The sequence below is a fragment of the Leptonotus elevatus genome, chromosome 16 (genome assembly GCF_054856555.1).
Source record: "Leptonotus elevatus isolate MCC_2025b chromosome 16, RoL_Lele_1.0, whole genome shotgun sequence".
In the NCBI taxonomy this organism is placed as follows: Eukaryota; Metazoa; Chordata; class Actinopteri; order Syngnathiformes; family Syngnathidae; genus Leptonotus; species Leptonotus elevatus.
The window spans coordinates 12,717,082-12,736,218 of record NC_141254.1 but is presented as its reverse complement, the minus strand read 5'-3'; the positions used below and the strand labels follow the sequence as shown (position 1 = coordinate 12,736,218).

General features: G+C 39.2%; 1 protein-coding gene across 5 annotated transcripts in view; it reads right to left on the bottom strand.

Annotated features, from left to right (window-relative positions):
• Positions 1–17,651, bottom strand: part of mtmr4 (myotubularin related protein 4) — a 34,301-nt gene extending 16,650 nt beyond the window's left edge. For 2 of the 5 annotated variants that reach the window (XM_086098727.1, XM_086098728.1), the window contains exons 1-2: positions 8,229–9,031; positions 2,995–3,084 (exon numbers count right to left, since the gene is read on the bottom strand). In XM_086098727.1, coding sequence (XP_085954853.1) covers positions 2,995–3,084; positions 8,229–8,273 — 135 coding nt within the window. In that variant the 5' untranslated portion in view covers positions 8,274–9,031. Of the gene's footprint in view, positions 1–2,994; positions 3,085–8,228; positions 9,033–13,256; positions 13,357–15,087; positions 15,222–17,587 lie in introns of those variants that run through there. The other 3 variants (XM_086098729.1, XM_086098730.1, XM_086098731.1) reach the window with 3 other exon arrangements.
• Between the last annotated feature and the right edge of the window lie 1,486 nt (positions 17,652–19,137).

The window sequence follows — 19,137 nt, the reverse complement described above, 5'->3', positions numbered from 1 at the left end:
GGAAGTAGTCTGGTTGACACCAGCGATGCAGATACGCGGGGAGGCCTTGGCTTAATAAAATTCGCTCAGGGGTCAGCAACTTTTACTGTCAAAAGAAGCCATTTAAGGCCAAATAAATAACAAAAAAGCCGCCCCGGCCGCAAAATATTTGAACATTTTGATGAACGAAAGCGTGTGTTGAAGTTAGTCTAATGTACTGATGGCTCAATAGCTAAGGAGAGCTGCACCATAACAATTTTTTTTTTTACTTTTTATGGACAATTGGACATACAGCAATTTTCTGCCTCTCTTCTTCCTTTTATGGACCTTTTCTAGATATTTTTGGACATTTTTTTCCTGCATTATTTGTTATCAATTTTCAGATTTCTTTGGGCAATTCTGTGGTCATTTTAGGGATTTATTTTGCTTTTGGACATTTTAAATGTTTTTTTTCGGGTATTTAAAAACAAAACAATTTTCAAACTTTTCTTGGACATTGTTTACTTTCAAACATTTTCTTTTCTGCCTTTTTTTAAATTCAATCCTCTAACATTTTTGGCAATTTCATAGGGGTTTGTGGTAATTTTCTACTTTTCCTCTTCTTTTTGGGACATTTTAAGATCACTTTTTTTTTTTATAGGTAATATTTAAAACTTTTTTGTCTCCCTTTCGTCTTTGACAACTTAAAAATGTGGACTGACATTTTTTAAATATTTAATTATTATTTTTTAATCTTAATCAATTCATTCAAACAAGATTTTATCTAAAAAATTAAAATATGTAAACACATTTATTTTTCTTTTATTTTTGGAAATCCACAGGGAGCCACAGGAGAGGGACTAAAAAGCCACATGTGGCTCCAGGGCCGCATGTTGCAGATCCCTAGTACAGCTAAAACATTTAAACACTATGCAGCAAAAATGTCTGAAGGGTCTAACCGTGTTGATGGTGAAATAACTAAATTTGCAGTTTGGAAAATAAACATTGTGCAAGTTGAGAGATGAAGCCCAATCGAATTAAGTATCGACTCAACAGCAGCAGAAATGACAATGTGGAGCTTCTGTGCCACTCAACACGCCAAAGATGTCCTGCTGAGAGTGCCATCGTTAACATGTTGTACAGCCTGACAGCATTAAACCAGCTGCACTCCAAAAGTAGATGCATGAGTCACTGATAGCCTGCGAGTGCAGCAGAAGCTAGTGTCACATGTCCTCCACAGGACTTCGGCAGCAGAAAAAAAAGTGAGTGAGAATATAAGCACGAGTGAGAGTGATGAGCGAGCGAGCGAGAGAGAGAGAGAGAGGCTCATGAATAACAGCGGCTTGTGAGTCGTGACTTCCGGTTGAGGAAGGCGGCCAATGAGAACGTGCAAGTATGCGCGCACAGCTGCACGCATGCATCACAGCCGAGAAGGCAGCAGAGTGTGGTAAACGATATATTTAGTGGGGGATTGCCTGCAAGAAAACTCAGATGTCAGTGAAAGTGTCGTGGAAGTGCCTTTACGGAAAAAGAGACCATGTGAGAGCCCATGTGCAAAGGGGGGGTGAAACAACATTATCAGGCCCGTTTAAAAAAAACAACAAAAAAAACACCTCAAATGAAAATGATCAAGTAATAGCAAAAGCCTGTTGCATAGTAATGATATTCGACCTCATTTGATGTATTGACTTTGGATTTGATTAAAGAAAACTGGGTACGAAGTGAAGCATATCGGTGCATTTGGTGACAAACGGGTACACTTTGTTATAAAAAAAACAAAAAAAACACAAGCAACAGCTTTATAGCTGGAAATGCAATGCAAGTTGCGAAAGAGAGAGTTGTATTAAGTGTGAAAGATCATGTGATACAACATGGCATGTTTGATTGGCCGTTTCAAATTTAGGATATCATCAAAAAACGATCACGAACCCCACAGACTGTGCGACAGCTCGTAACTAATACATAAATAAATAAATAAACCCCGCAAATTTGGGCACTCATAACTAAAGAGGCCACGGTTTCTCCATTTAGATTTTATTTCTTAAAATGAGTTTAAATAGAAAAAAAAAAAATCGTGTCAAAAATCCTAACAAGATGTCCATCAGGTATTTGATTTATGATGTTCGACTGCATTGGTTCCCGCGCTCTCATTGAATTACTATTTAAAACGGGCATTTCAATTCGGTGAGGAAACTGATTTTCTGCTGGGGAGAAACTTGTGCCTCATTTGATTAATAGACCGGATGCACATTGCTTCACTGTTGTTGTTGGGTTTTTTTTCATGGAGAACTTCTACAGAATTAAAGTAATTATTAACAGTATTACATCAATGCAACCTAAAATAGGATCCTACATTGCTCACGTGCGTATTGATTGCCCACACGGACAAAAGCAATAAATGTGTTCATCCTGTTATCAAATTACCTGAACATAATCGACCTTTCCCACTGATCATCTTGTTGTAATCTTTATAGCCTATCTCCATGCCGTTGCATGTCCCTGCGTGTGTGCAACAACCACCTGCAGGCAAAACTAAATGTATGATTTATGCGCCCTTTACGAAGGAAAACCACAGTGCAACAACCGACTTGCTGCTCATTGATAGATTAACGGACCCATCGGTGCGAATGTGGATACAGTAGGAAAACTGTGCCAGTCAAGAAAGTAGCACTTAAGCAGGCGTGGCCTACGTGTTCAATGGTATGTCAATTGCATTGTCATAGTGGATTACACACAGACTTTATGTTTTATGCCCAAAAGGTTCGGCTAACTGTGCTGCGTCTACAAACGCATTATTAATCAGAGTACCGTGTTTAAGACTAATTGAGGGTAGACGGAACGTTACGGCAAAGAAATTCTTCGACTTTAATTCCACTTTCAGGACTCTCAGCAGAGGCAAGCGTTGTTTGTGTGCCTTTTTTTTTGCCTTCCAAATCAATTTGAATCCACAGGAATGTAGCTAAAAGTGTTTACCAAGCGAATTGCACTTAAAAAGTAGTGTTTGTCAAGGGTTTGGCCAAATTTTTTTCTATTTACCTGAAGACTTTCATCCTCCTTCACCAGCTCCTTCTGGGGGAATAGATCCTTGGCCTTGATATACTCCAGACTTGGAGGCCCCTCTTCACCCTGCAAAGACAAGTTGAGATAAATGTCATCATTTAAAGTTGACACACTATAAAAATAAAAATCAGACCACAGCTTCTTTAAAAAGTAACGATAAAGACAAACACACTGCAACACAAATGGAGCACAAAGAGTGGTAATTGCGCAAAGGAATGTCAGTGAAAATCAAATATGGTTAATAAATTCTCAGTGTCCATCGGGGTTGCTTGGCCTTTGATGTGGAAACCACGCCGGCCGAAAATTTCACAATATGCACTTACTGCCCCACAAACGCCGCCTAAGTGATTAAACATTGACCACGAGAAAGCAGAAATCCAACCTAAAAAACTTACAAAAAGTTGATGCTATACCAGAGTGGGGGAAAAAAAAAAGAAAAGTACTGCATACTCTGGCTCTATTAGGCAGTCATGATTTTTGATGCAATATCCTGACAACCATAAGTTAAGTTTTGATTAACACTTGACATGCTCAAGTCTTGCAATTACAGCAGATCTTTTAAAGGAAAATTGGCATTTTGAATTTGGGTCTCGAGAGTATCTGCAATGAACAACCAAATATTTTTCTGAAAATGCATCTGTGAGTGAGCTATTCTGAACATAATGACCAACGCTTTCTCGCTGCTAACTTGGTAAGCTAGGCTGAGCGACGATCTGACATTTTCAAGCCACGCCCCCGATGACACACATGTCAAAACAATAAAGCAAACAAAAGGTCTACGTGTGGTGGCTCTGCCAGAAACAATATTTTAACACAATTAATAATTATACATGTAGGCCTAAATGTGGATGAAATCGTGAAACATGTCGGCTTGGTGGCCAAAACACACAAGTACGTAGCATGGGGTGATGGAATGTGCACAGCGGGGTAAAAAGAGCAAGGATGAATGATCAATTGAAGTAGATAAAGTCAAACTATTGAATAGAAGATATTAAAAAAAAAAGCAAGAATGTAGTTGATTTATGAAATTTGTAACTGGTGGCCTAGTCAGGCCAGCATCAGTCAACCTTGGGTGGTCCAGCACAGTCGAATAATGTCGGACCGTGAGTGTGATCCTTGGGGGTATTTTAACAAAAGCACGTCCAACACACGCCACGGTGGAAGTCAAGCAAAAGATGAGAACATAATCAGTGACAGCGAACAACAAAGTCAGAGGCAAGGTGCCTCAGTACGACAAGATTAAAGAATAAGAGACTTCGCCGTCTCCCAAATATGGAGCACAGCTGGCCCGGGCGCAAGTTTTTTGCCTCGTCACTGCTGTTAGCCTGCAAACCCTCCCCCACCTTCGTCCAAATACAAATGAAAGCGCTGAACCTGACCGGCATGTGCATATAAGCAAATTACGCTTTTCAAATATCCCCTACTACATTTAATGTCTTGATACGCCGACAACGGTGCCAAGTTACAAATTGAAGCCTTGCAGGCCTGATGTAGCATAGCAGTGAAGAGATTAATGCACCGGTATTCTTCATAAAAACTGAAAAAAATATATATATTTGAAAATCAAATAATCCTTGTAATACAAAAGCAAGAGGACACAAAACAAAAATCTTGCACAGGCTCCAAGAGTAAGTGTCTGGTTGTCGTGGCAACAACAATTGCTTGATGTGATAGCATTTCGAGAGGGGGAAAAAAATCCTTACTCAAAAGATGACTATATCTGGTTGAGGCTTTATGAGCAGATTAGACAAATACCATCTGATACATATCTTACTTTGTAATCACGTGCAATATACAACCTGCATATTTTCTAAAAGGCTGCTCTGCTCATAAACAAGGCGGACGATCTAATCTAAAAGAAAAAAAGGGGTGGCTGAGTGCAGAAGAAGGGCAAATGAATATATGAAAAACGGGATTTCAAAAAAATCTAATGAAATTGGGGAACAACCAGAACATTGACCGGTCGTGTTGCAGACTACATTAATGGGTCAAGCACCAGGACAGAGCATGACAAATCTTTCCAAAACACTGCCCAGCCCTTCACTGGCAATATAAATATTTCATAGACCACAGTGTACTGAAGGTTCTGTCCAATTACAGTCTCATAACTTCGACTGCATAGCAGACCTGAGGAAAATGGAGACCGGGGTTGAGAAAAATACGATACAAACTGTTCCACTTTAACAAAGTCGACCAGCAAACTATGCAGTTAGACTAAATATTTTTATATAGCATTAATTTACACTCGTCTTCATTTGGGTCACGGTACTTGAATTTAACTCATTCACTGCTATTGTCGGCTATAGACGTCAAAAATTAATTTGAACTTTTTTTTCTCCATTTTTGTGAACAAGAGTATGAAAAACTTTTCTTTCTTTTTTTTTATTGTATTACAAAAGATATACAATTTGTGATTAATCGTGAGTTAACTAGTGAAGTCATGCGAATAATTACAATAAAAAAATATTTAATCACCTGACGCACCTAATTTTTAATAATCTTTTCTTTAAAAAATAATAACAAATAAATTATTAATTAATTAATTTATTTCTTAAAGAAAAGATTAAAGAAAATTAGTAACCGTAATTAATCGCATGACTTTACTAGTTAACTCACGATTAATCACAAATTTTATATCCGTTCTAAATGTACCCAAAAATTTCTAGGTTTTCATACTACTAAAAAAAAGTGAAACTAATAGAAATTGTTCAAATACATTTTTGACGTCTACAGCTGTCAATGGCAGTGAATGAGTTAACATTGGGATACACCATAGACACTCAGATTCACGTTCATACCGATGGACATTTTAGAATCTTGAATCTCAGAACTGTGAGGCAGACCACTAGGGTACCATGCTACCTAAACATGCTTTCCCCAGCTCAATGAAAAATCTATCATTTTGGTCTTGAAAGCATTTTGTGGAAAAAGTCAATGAAGATGTTTTATAGCAGCAGTCAGACTGCGAAGGCGGTGACGATGAGAGCGATATGCTACATCCTAATTTCACGAGAACACAGGCAGAGTAGAGTGTTCATCCATTTAGAAGGGCACGGACAATATATTATACAGTCAGTGACGTGGAAGAAGAACTGATGACTCAGCGGAACCGCAGACGCTTGAAAAGCATCATAAAACGGTGAAATGAAATGGCTGCTCGTGTGTGGTCACAGAAATAAACCAATGCTTTCTTTCAACCTGGTCAATGTAAATGTCTATTACTTCATCCAAAACTATTGCCATTAGTTTGGTTTAATGTTGAGCATTTATTATTTCTAATCACTGCTTCATTTTTTTTTTTTTTTTCATTATCAAGAACATTTGTATTTAATCACATAAACTCATTCACTGCCATTGACGGCTAAAAACGTCAAATACCTTTTTTTCCCTGTGAATTGAATGAATTAATCAGTTACATTCCTGAGATTTTAATTTATTTTCTATTCTACAATTTTGCCTTGAGGAAATTAGCGTTGCTGTTCAACGGCATCTCTATATGACACACTGTATTCTTTTCATTTGTTTTTGCAGAAGTGCTCAATTCTGTTGTTTGATCTATTTTGCACTAGAAAAACCCCCCCACATCTTCTCACCATCATTATGGCATGATAAATATTTTTTGGATGAATGTAACAAAGGCATCAACATGTACTTTTGAGCAGCCAATCTCCTATTTACTGTTCTCTCAATTTGTAACAATGGGCAGCAAGGTAAAAAATAAATAAGTAAAATCATTAAAAACAAACATGTCTATAAAAGGCCACAATGTCTCAACATTGCATTTATGACAAAAAATTGTGAATAAAATCAGTACAACGTCTAATTCAGCCACCTGATTACGATTGAAATCCATGAATTAAGATTAAGATTCTGAAAAAAATATAAATCCCTTTGTCAAACTGTGTTATGTTCCCTCTCTGTTACGTGGTCTGTCAAGGTATTGCGCAATGCTACTTAAACCTTTGCCCCTACAGTTATTATTTTTATTTAATGGCAAGAGTTTGGCTTGGGAACAAAATCATTATCTTTGCGATGCTATGAAACTATTTTCAAATCAGAACGACTTAAGTCAACTTGCATCACGTTCCACTCTACAGGAAGACGCATGTGAATGAACATTCTTATTATGTTGACACTTCATAATTTACAAGAGTTTCCAGGTGTTTTAATCACGTCTGTGACATGCTTCCATCAAAATACACCAAGGACAAAACAATTGTAGCACACTATAGCCACCCTAACTCTTGCCTCGCTGAAATTAGCCAGTTTGAGCCATGTCTCATGCAAGTGAGAGGAGGGACGAGGGGGGACGAGGCTGAACCTTGCAACTCGAGCGACTTCTCTTTGCGCGGGCGGAGCACAGAGTGCACTGAAAGAAAGAAAGTCCCTGTAAAGACAATAAAACGTTCACTTGTGGAGCAAGATGTTCATACATTACTTGCATGTATGTGGCACATTGACAAATTGCGAAGTCACAAATCAGAAAAACAAACCGATAAAAAATAATGTTCAATTTCACACTTGGATGGGTGGGCGGGGACTCCCAGAGACTCAACTATTTGCCATTTGTTTCAATTTTCCTTAATATTCTTCCTCTAAATGTGCAAACAATTTTTTATATTTATGTCGTTTTTCATGGCAGAAGGCTGAAATTTAAAGAAAGACCAGCAAGAGTCCTGTTCCTCGCCCTCCTCCGCTTTTTCATCACCAGGCCCAAAGATGGGAACTAAGTGAACCACCTGTTCTGTATCCCTCATTGTCACCAACAGCTTGGTACATCCCGACACTCAAAACTCTGCTTCGTACCGCAGTGTTTCACACTCATGAACACCGAGGCTGACAGAGCAACACGTTTCATCTGAGCAACACACATTTTAACCACCGGCTTTCCTGCCATCCAATCAGGAACAGCGAGCTGACAGCTCAGGTCCCCACCACACGACGCAGTGGCGTGACGGCTTTTAACAAAAAAAGTCGCTTTTTCATCATCACCTTTCACATGACAAGACACTTATAGATGGAGTCTGCATCGGTTACTCAATAACTGCGGCACTCGCGTGTATCGAGCAGCCCCGCCAACTCCCTCCCCGTAGTGATTGGCAGGCAGGCCCACTAGCATGTTAGGTTGAGGTGCAGTTTAATGCACATCAAAAACCAAAGTCATGGATTTGGAAAAAAAATTCATGCAATGACGAAATAAAAGGACTTACAAAGCAATTGAGCATGGAGCAGGATGCTCTTCCTGCAACGCTCATGTCGAGGTGACGTGGGGCTGTGCTCGGATGACACGCAGCCTATGGAGGAGCAGCACGACCACCGCACGAGGAGCCGGCACCATCATTCTTCTCCTCAACCGTCTTCCACTACGAACCCCTCCGCTTCGCTTCCCCCACCAGACTCCCTACCTAATTCGCCGCTTCTCAAGGAGTGCTGCAGGACAACACGCCGGTCCCGGCTCTTAAATCAGGGATTCGCCGCGCCGCACCACACACCCCTCGTAGCCATGTGTCAAGACCGCTGAGAGAGAGGCCCGATAGTCCGTCAAAAATACAAAAAAATAAATAAAAATAAAATAAAAAAATAAAAGGGCAGCAGTCTACTGGGTCAGCCGAGTCGAGTGGAAAGTAAAAGCGGCGAGAAGACTGCAGATAGATGCTCCCTATTCTGTAGTAAGTGGACGGAGGGAAAAAACCATGAGGAGAGTGAGAGATGGGAAGGCAGAGAGAGATGCCAGCCAAGCTCCGCCCTCTGCATTAGCATCAACATCTCTCTCTCTCTCTCTCTCTCTCTATCTCTCTCATATTCACATGCTCACATTTCTCCTCTAGTCTCCCTCTCATCTCTTCCCTCCTCCCCCACTCCCGCGCCTTGTTCACCCTTCACCGACATCTCATAAATACGCCGCTCCCCCAGCAACGAGGCAAGGTACAGCTCACACTAGCGCCGGCGCACAGAGCACGCTCCGGCACCTGAGCATGCAACATCCGACTTGTGCTGCCTTGATGATGAAGCACGCAGTTGTCAGTGGAGGCTGTGCTTCGCAAAAAAAGAAAAAGAAAAGAAGAAGAAACCCATCCTGATAAATAGAGCGCCCTGGTTGGACACTGGCACATCGTTTGATAGCACGTGATTTGTGGGGGGGGGATTACATTGCAGTGGATAGGAAGGGGTGGGGTCGCCGAGGAAAGTGACTATGCGGAGAGGTCCGGTGACACAGCATTCTACAGACATCACGTCTTCGTGTCCCCTAGCTAAAAAATGTGGCTGACAAGTACAGTACCTCAACTCTATTGCTTTCAGCCACACAATATTCTAATTCTGAAGGTCAGAATATTCCAATGATGCTTACATTGCCCCATACACCAGAGGGGGACACCCGCACCTCATCTGTCGCCATCCCATGACTGCACTGGCAGTCGTGACATCCATTCGCCAGTCAACTGTATGACCTCACATTATGTAACACACAGTATGCAGCATATGTCCGATGTGTGCATACAGCATTGACAAAATGGGAACTGCTGTCAAAATAAATTACATGAAAATAAGATCTGTAATAAATGTACTGGATGTTTTGCAGTTTACAAGAAAAAAACAATTACAGTTAGAGTGCGCCCTCGACTTGCTAAGAAGAATTCAAACAGAAGAAATATTATTTATTCAAATTTAACATGGTACATGTTTCTTAATGTACCAAAAATTCTATATTATTTTGTTTAAAAATTGAATATTTGTGTTCAATAGGGGGGGAAATAATCTGACATTTTAGAGCAGTAATTTTAATACCGTGACATCACAATGTTTTTGCTCACGGTTATCATCATAATCTAATATTGGCCCAAGCCTAATTGAGATATACATGTCTTTCTTTAAAATGGGGGGGGGGTGTATGTATCAAAATAACTAGTGGTATGATTACTTTGTATCAGTATCAGTGCCTTGAGTACTCGGTCTTAAAAAAGTGGTATAGAACATTCCTAGACAATATATCTAAAAATCTAATTAATTTCGATTTTCAAAGTCAACATTATTGAAACATAATCCATCCATCCCATATTTCCTCGGGCGCGGTTGAGCTGGATCCTAGATAATGGCCGACAGGCGGGGTACACCCTGAACTTGTCACTAGACATCACTGTACTTAAAGGACCTGGAAATGAAGTCATTAAACTGTTGCCGTTTTGAATTAACTGTTTTAGCTGCATGTAATGTTGAGTTGTGTTTTAGTGCGCCTCTTGGCCACGACTCCCTTGGAAAAGAGATCTGCGGATCTTAATGGGATTTTCCTGGTTAATTTTTTTACTTGAATTTTGAACATGCATTAACAAGGAGGCTTCTAACAACATTAAAGTGGCAAGTCTCTGTAAAACATTTACAAAATGAAGCCACAAGTTGGAACATTTTCCACAAATTACAAATTAGTTAGGCTGCTGCAATAATTGCAGAACTTGACCTATGCTAAGAACTGCACTGACCCTGATATGACCCAAGTTTTAGTTAAGCATTCAAGGATGAATTCCCGGTTAACATATTACCTCTACCAAGGAGGTTATGTTGGGATGCGTTACCTCTCAAATGGATTACACAAAAAACCAAGGAAATTATTATAAACTATTATAGTTCGAAGCTTAAGTTCAAAGACTGAGAATGAACTATAGGCGGACAAAAATATACAGCACTAAACATACGGGCGACTCATGCAGGCCAGCAAAACAAATCTTAAGTGCTTAGGGGTAGCGTTACCATACATTCTAACTCCAGGCAGGATAAAATAACACCTTTGTCCTTACAATACGGCAGCGCGAGTGGAAAACAATATGAACTCAATACTTCCCCGTATTGTTTTGGCGAGATCACTGAAAGCTGGAAAGCAATTAATGGCTTGCTTCACAAGACTGGATTAAAAGGATCCTATTACCAATGGAGCAAAATGTCTTCTAATCCCACCTGAAAGAAAATGACCCAAGACAACCGAGAAGGGAAATGATCACAAGTGATATTACGGTAGTTCATGGATATCGCACTTTTCATAAAAGGATTGTGTTTGATCTGGAATATAGAACAAAAGATTTCAAATGTTGCTTTCTACTTTCCAAACCCACCTGAAGTGCAGCTACATATTTAAAGGGTAGTGTAGAATGTCAGGACAGGGCTAACCCTGGACAAACTAAAGCCTGTGCTCTCTCATTTACATGCCTGGGCGGGCACATTATTTGCTCATCAGCCACGCCGTCAATTAAACCAACTGCTTGATTGTGTGCCCCATAAAAGCAAAGCGCTGGGCGGCCCGCCACGTTTGCATTCTATCCACCCAGTTGACCGGAACTTTGGGACACATATCCTCCCTCCCGCAGCCACCATTTTGTGCCAAATCGAAGCAGCGCCTACGAGTCTCTCGCAATATTTTGTGCCTCATCTGGTCATCATTAGCTCTTTCTTGACGTACCGTCCGTACTGGCTGAGAAAAAAGCAAGGACAACTGGCTTTTGTCTTTTTTATGATGAGGCTTTTCCTTTCAAAGAGGAAATTAGGAACATGGATGCGTTTTTTGATCCACATCTGTTGAACTCATTTACTGCCCATGACGGCTATTATCGTTAAAAAATTATTCCAAGTACTTCTATTAGTTAAAAAAAAAAAATCCACTTTTGTTAGCAAAAATATGAAAAACTAGAATTTTTTTTATTGTACATTTAGAATAGATATGAAATTTGTGATTAATTGCAAATTAACTACTGAAGTCATGAGATTAATTACGATTAAAAACTTTGACCGCCTGACGCCCCAAATTTTTAATAATATTTTCTTTCCTTCTTTTTTTTTTTTTAATTAATTCACTGCCGTTGACGGCTATAAACGTCAAAAATTTATTTGAACTATTTTTTTTTTTTTTTATCCACTTTTGTTAACAAGAGTATGAAAACCTAGATTTTTTTATATTGTACATTTAGAACAGATATAACATTTGTCATGCAATTAATTAATTTTTTTTTTTAAATAACCGCTTCTTGCCCTAATTTTTAACACTTTTTTTTTACATGAATTTATGGCAGTGAATGAGTTAATGTCACTTAGACATAAAATAGTGTGTCATAGTGTGTAAAAGTCATAGTGTGTTGTAGTATTTTTTAAAGAACTGAAAAAATATCGTGGCATATCGTTATCGTGATAAAAAATAGCCTGTACCGTGATAGAAGAATTTTTCCATATCGCCCAGAACTAATTTTAAGTCAATGTTTCATCAGAAGAGATGAAAATATTTTATTATGGTTGAAAAGTTCCTTAGTGACACTAACTTATTCACTGCCATTGATGCTATAGACATAAAAAAAATCATTTGAACTATTTGTATTCGTTTAACATTTTTCCCCCCACTTTTGTTAACAAGAGTATGAAAACCTAGATTTTTTTAAATTGTACATTTAGAACAGATATGAAATGTGTGATTAATTGTGAGTTAACTAGTGAAGTTATGCGATTAAATACGTTTAAAAATGTTAATTGCCTGACGCCCTGAATTTTTCTTAATCTTTTATTTTTTTCCGCATCAGGCGATTTCAATTTTTTATTGTAATTAATCGCATGACTTCAATAGCTAACTCACGATTAATCACAAATTTTATTTATGTTCTAAATGTACAATACTTTTTATCCCTAGGATTTCATACTCTTGTTAACAAAAGTGGAAAAAATGTTTAACTAATAGAAATAGTTCAAATGAATTTTTGACGTCTACAGCCGTCAATGGCAGTGAATGAGTTAAAGAACAACAATTTCTCAATTACTCCAGCCGTGATCATCTCCGTCACAGTTTTACTGCCTGATCAAATCAAGCTAATAAAAACTAAACACAACAGTCTTTTAAATTGCAGCTTCAAAATATGCTTTTGACATGTGACACTTTTCTTAATTAAGCGCACATTCTTTCTAATAAGCCTGTACCTTAACTCCTGTATTTCAACAAAATCCCTCATTGGGACCTCGGCCAACAACTCACCTGGCTAAAATGTGCTAAGAGATGGATGCGATATTGCCGCACTGACTCAACTGGATCTCGAGGAGTACAGCTTGTTGCTGAGCATGTTACAACAACACAGTGCATTTTGCTTGGGCATGTGAGAGTGGAGCGCCACTTCCTGTTTGAGGGCACCGCGTCCAGAAATGGTTTTGTGTTGTTGTTTTTTAATGGTGAAGAATTTTTGGAACAAACACCCGCACCAACCTCCTCCTTGGCTTACCATGCTGAAGCTAGTAGGCGTGGGTGCTCCTCGTCCCGCCCTCTCCTCTCTCCTCTCCTCCTCTCCTGTCTACTGGGCTTGGCCTTGCCACTGACAACTCCTGCCAACATAGGAAAAAAAATAAACTTTGAGATACAGTGGGTGTGTGCGGAAAGATGTTTGTGCGTGGGCGGCTGAGTAGTGTGCATGCAATTGCAAAGGAGCTAGATTGAAAAGTGGCCCTTCCCCGGTCTAAAGTACAGCGTGCGGATGCCGAATACAAACTTGCGCTAAAAATACAAATTAGCTGCTGGAAACTACACGCAGTCATTAGAGATGGGTGCGAGTTCACGTAAAAAAAACGGGACATCCAGTACTGCAGAGAGATGTGCAGGTTAACGCATGTTAAAGGCAGGAGCCAAGGGAGTAAATTCCACATTTACACTCCACACCCAACACAAAAACTGGATGCCTGCAACTGCATGACAACGTGCTCCCGCAAATCGTTCTCATAACTGGATTGCTACTGAGAGAATATGGAACCGCTACACTTGACATTGAAAGCGAGAGGTTGAGGTTTGGGCAATCTGATAAAAGTATTCAGCAAGGTTATACGGTTCATTGAAACTGCCGAAAGTCAAACAAATGAGAACTCAAAAGACAATTCTGCTGAATGTGAAATATGGCTCAAAAAAAAAAAGGGGGAAAAAAAAGGAGAGTTCAGTTCAGTGACCAATTGAGGCTAAATTACATTGTTCAAGTGATGCAATTCGGATGTTTTGTTGTCAAGTGGCACAATTAGGGTAGTCGTCACAGCAGCAACATTAAACACAACAACATCCACTGTAAATCTAAAGAGTCGCACTGATGAGAAAATATGCTATATTAGGAAGTGTGTTTATTAAATATGCAGTTATTCTACTTTAAAAAACTTGTTGTTTTTTTAATCAATGGATGAAAATTCAACTCGGGTCAACTAACTAACATATGATTTGGGTTTCCGCGCATGTGATTTAATGTGCGAGTTGATCTTTTTTTGGAACACTCGCTGAGAACCTCGCCTATTCACCGATTTGGGGTTCAGGCCGAAGAGGGCTTTGGTGTCAGGTATGTGCCAATGAAGTATGTTGAAGTGAGCATATTCTGTTAGGCCTATATGTCCTCTATTTTGAAATATAAATATTTGTACATTCAAATGAAGTCAATCCAGAAAGCTAGCACGTTCTGTCCAGCTTTTGGCTGACTCCTCTCGCGCCTGACAACAATGCAGCTATGCTTATCATTCACAAAGTCACCGCTGTCAAACATTGCAGAATGGCTCACTCGCATACTCTTTTTTTTCTTCTTTTTTTTGTAGTAGTAGTAAAATGCTGATTTGGTTTAATTTCACCCTCAATTGGTGTGAAGGCACTCCCAAAACCCAGCCCCCTACATGTAAATGTCAAATTTAAATTTAAGACTTGAGTGCTTAATATTAAATCATGCGTCTTCAAACATTGATTGCATCGTTTGTAAGGGTTCCATGTTGGCAAGGTTAACTATATTGAGTTTGAAGTTGGACAGAGCAGTGAGCACAACAGATCAGTTGACCAGTAATACACACAGGCAGCCAGACATAACATACACTGTTGACTTTTTTTTTTTGGCACCTTGACATCGACGTTATGTTGGAAGCAACACACCGAGCACAAGGACAACTTTTAAAGCCGACATTTTTTGCGCACAGCAGAGCTGTTGTCTCACTTCCCTACGCTCCCCTTCAGACACGCCCCCCTTCTACACACGGCTCCACAGAGAGGAAAAAATTAAACTACTTCCCCAACATGCCAAAACTCAAAAGTAAACTTCTTACCCCCCGCTCAAGCGCAGAGTCCTTGCGTCCCAAGCGTGTTTGCCGAAAACCTTCCGCAACTTAATGGTTGGAGTTAAAAGCTCAATGCCATGCAAGGTGGCAGTCGTTGCAGTTTCCCCAACGCACACGCCCGCACACACACTGGGTGTAATCCAGGGCATGACACACCTCCCTCCCTCCCTCCCTCCCTCTCTCCTTGTGTCTAGTACTTCCTCTGGCCTCCCTCCCACTCTTTCGGTGCCAGTTTTTGCCAATGTGAGAGAAGCAGTGCTACTGGCCATTCAACTCACCTCCACATATGACTCAATAATCAACAGGAAAGGCCCTGGATTGTAAGTGGACCATGAAAAGTCACATGCAGTCAAGCTGTTCATATGAACGCAATTTGCGTAGCAACAATGCAAAACGGGTGGTGTCAATGCAATACTCATAACATATTTCTAGGTTTTCTGTTTAAGTTTGGCTGTTTGTATACATTCATCAACAAGTTGTTCTGCATCTGGCTAATGTGTTTGTTTTATGCGCAGGTGCCTCTCATTCATATAAAAAAAAAAAAACTTTGTTAGTAGCTCAACTCAAATTCTGAGTTTTAAACAGGAGATATACATCCAATAAAAAGAGTGGAATACTTGCGTTCTTTTTAGAACTTTGATGAATACAGCTTTGAGTAAATTCGCCATCAAGAAACTGGAAAATTACATAAACAATAAATATATATATATATATATATATATATATATATATATATATATATATATATATATATATATATATATATATATATAAATAAAATAAAGTAATTAAGTACAATTCAGAACCCACTTTCTGAAAATTAATTCCCAGTGTGTTTAACTATTTCTACCATTTTCTATACTACGTGCATATTTTGGATAGTCATTTTTTCTCATGTTCATTAAGATGCATCTGTACAGTCCATTTCAGACAAAAGGGCCAACTCTATTTTTGGCCTATCAAAACCCCTCAACTTTGTATCAATCAGCAATGCCCTAAACAAGCCTATCAAACATTTTAATTTGATGTCTTTTTCCAATTCAAAAGTAAATTCTTAGCCGACATGGACTAAGGTTGCACACAGCATATAAAAATAATTAAATATCTGCATTCACTATGGTAACTCACACAAATGTTACCATTTTGCACTGTGCAAAGTAAATTTAAATAAAGCACCTCCTCTTGCCTATTGATATACTTGTTGCCGTTTTAGTTTGACATCATATAGTTAAGCAGTATCACACAAGAGGAAGTGATGTTCTATCTCAGCTGATTTGGTCAGTTGAAGGCATGCATGACGTATAGAGCACATCACTCCCTCACCTGTAATAATGTTGCTTAATTAATTATACAAATGGACTGGATTAGAGCCATCAGTCTATTTTCTATAGCACTTGTCCTTAATAGGATCATGGGTTGATTTTGACAGGCGCATAAACTACCACCTGTTCACACAATACACTGTCATCAATTAATATAGATATATGTACTTGAAATTAAGAGGAAGTTTTTGTGTGCCAGAAGAGGCTGGAAAAGAGAAAACCCCAAATCTTATAAATGTGAGGCAGGCCTGTATTTCAGGCAAAAAAAATTACATAACAAACGTACTAATTAAAGGCCCTCAATATTAAATTAAATTAAATTAAACAGTATCATCCATCCATCCAACCATTTTCAAGAATTCGTTGTCACTAGGTTCAGACACATGAGTCTTTAAATGTGCTTTTTCTTCTTCTTTAAATGTATTGAATGTGGAATGAAGCAGGTAACAAGGCACAGGAGAAACACGCAATTCTCCAAACAGGAATTCCAACCCAACACTTCCACACGTGCAAACCATTCAAATCAAGTTCACCCCAAAATTAAGCCACGGTTTTTATGCGATTTATTCTGTGTCCCAAATAAATAGGTCAACTCCGAAAGCGAAAGCATTTCATAACAACTCTTCATTGTCGATCACTACAAATTGGGGGGTCAATAAAAACAAGGCACATTTTGCAATAAGTTGGTTAGGTAAATGCGCATTCCTTTAAATTTTGTTATTCAATTTAGACATAACAATTTTACCTCATAAATGTAGTAAATTCCGTTATGCCAGCACGTCACTCAGGTGCTCTCACCATTGACAAAACAACAGGTGTGAACGTGTAAAAACCGGTGTGGAGTTTATAGACTTGTCAAGAGAAAGCGAAAGCACATTTCATACAGAAGCTGACCCGCTGTAACCGGATAAAAGACGATAAGAAGACAAAGTCAAAGTATATGACTGAGGTGGGCTGTGTTTGCAAACGTTAGCATATCAAGCTAGTTACCGGCCCCGTGTACTAGTTGACAAGGGCTGCATATTTTTTGATCGTTCGGCACACGCACATGTCAAAGCAGCTCTTGATTCAAGTTTCCAAACACATGCCCGAAACCCCACAAAATGTCACGTGCGCAACGTTTACTGTCAAGTTACGTATATTAAAAGTTAAATCAAGTTACTCACTCTAAGAGAATCAGCTGACACGACGGTGACTCAGTAGACTACACAACTTCCGCATTCTTGTGCGATGACAACCGTTTCAGCCAATCGCAAAAGAGAATAGTAGGTCTTATTGCCCAATTGCGTAGAACATTCCCGATGGCCAATGATAATCGACAATACTGAACCGTGCGGCCCATACACACCCACAGCAAAGCCAATCACGTGTCAATAGAAGCCCCGGAACCCACCAATAGAAAATCACAGCGCGGCAGACACAGGGAAACACGTACACACAATCAACTCAGGCACACACACGACAAAATAGTACATGCTGTACAAAACGTGTTCATGTGTGAAATAATAAACTAATAACGAATATACATAAATTAAAGACACTTTGCGACAAGAAACGGCACAACTCTGATGGCAATTTCATATTAGCGTGATCAATAATCACTGATTTGTGTAAGATAACAATGTCACGTGACAATATCTTAAAAAGGTCAATCGTGTCTCCATTTTTTTTCATTTAAGTGTGATAAGCGAGTGTGTTTTTTTCATTGGTTATAATCACTTGGATCAATGATTAACTTAATTCAACATTTGTTATCAAGCCCAACAGGAAAAATGGCACGATCATTACGATTACGATTACATACACGTAATTAATCTTTTCGGCTGCAGCATTTATGAAAGAAGATAAGTGTAACCCCGATACAGAGACGTTTGCATTGGCTCAAGCAGTAGTTGATAGAATTATGATGTATGGCCTCATACGCATGCCACATGGAGCGTTATTTTTGTTGGTTGGCCTCGGTTACAAACGAGAACTATGACCTAGAATGCTCCTCAGTACAAATAAAATAAACACGTGTATTTTTGGGATGAAAATTCACACGATAATTCAGCTCATTAGCAAGCAAACACCAAAATAATTTTAAAGAAGCTTTATTCACTGACCTCTCATGTCACGCAGAATTGCGCCCTCTGGCGGCAGAAGAAGGAACACTCATAGCTAAGTTCAGGCCAGGGTTCCTCGGTTTCGCTTCATATGCGCGTTACGTACCACAATCGGCTCTTTAGTCGGTCATAATCAAATTCACAATTACAGTACATATTTCACTTCTGAAATATGACAATGGAAAAATAGTCAATCAAGTCTATTTCACAGGTGGTAGGCCTACGTTGTACTATCAGTGAAAAGTATTTTTCCAGTGAATGCAAAATAATGCAATTACCGACATAAAAAAAAATATATATATATAAAGGTTGAGTGGTGCAGCAGTCCCCTATAGTGCCCTCTATTGACTAGCAACCACTGTCCACTTGGCAGCAAGGTTGCTAGTTAGCTCGTCTGCCTTACAGTCTAGAAGTTCTGCGTTTGGATCTTGATGTTGGTCTCCATATAGGATTTCTTTTTCTCCTTGGTATTTCCTCCCACATTTTAAAGCATGTTTGTTAGTTTCACCGAAGAATCAAATTTGTGATGTGAGTGTAGTCCAGGATGTAACCTGCCTCTTGCCCACTCAGATGGGATAGGCTCCGACGTGCTCACATTCGTACAAATTTGC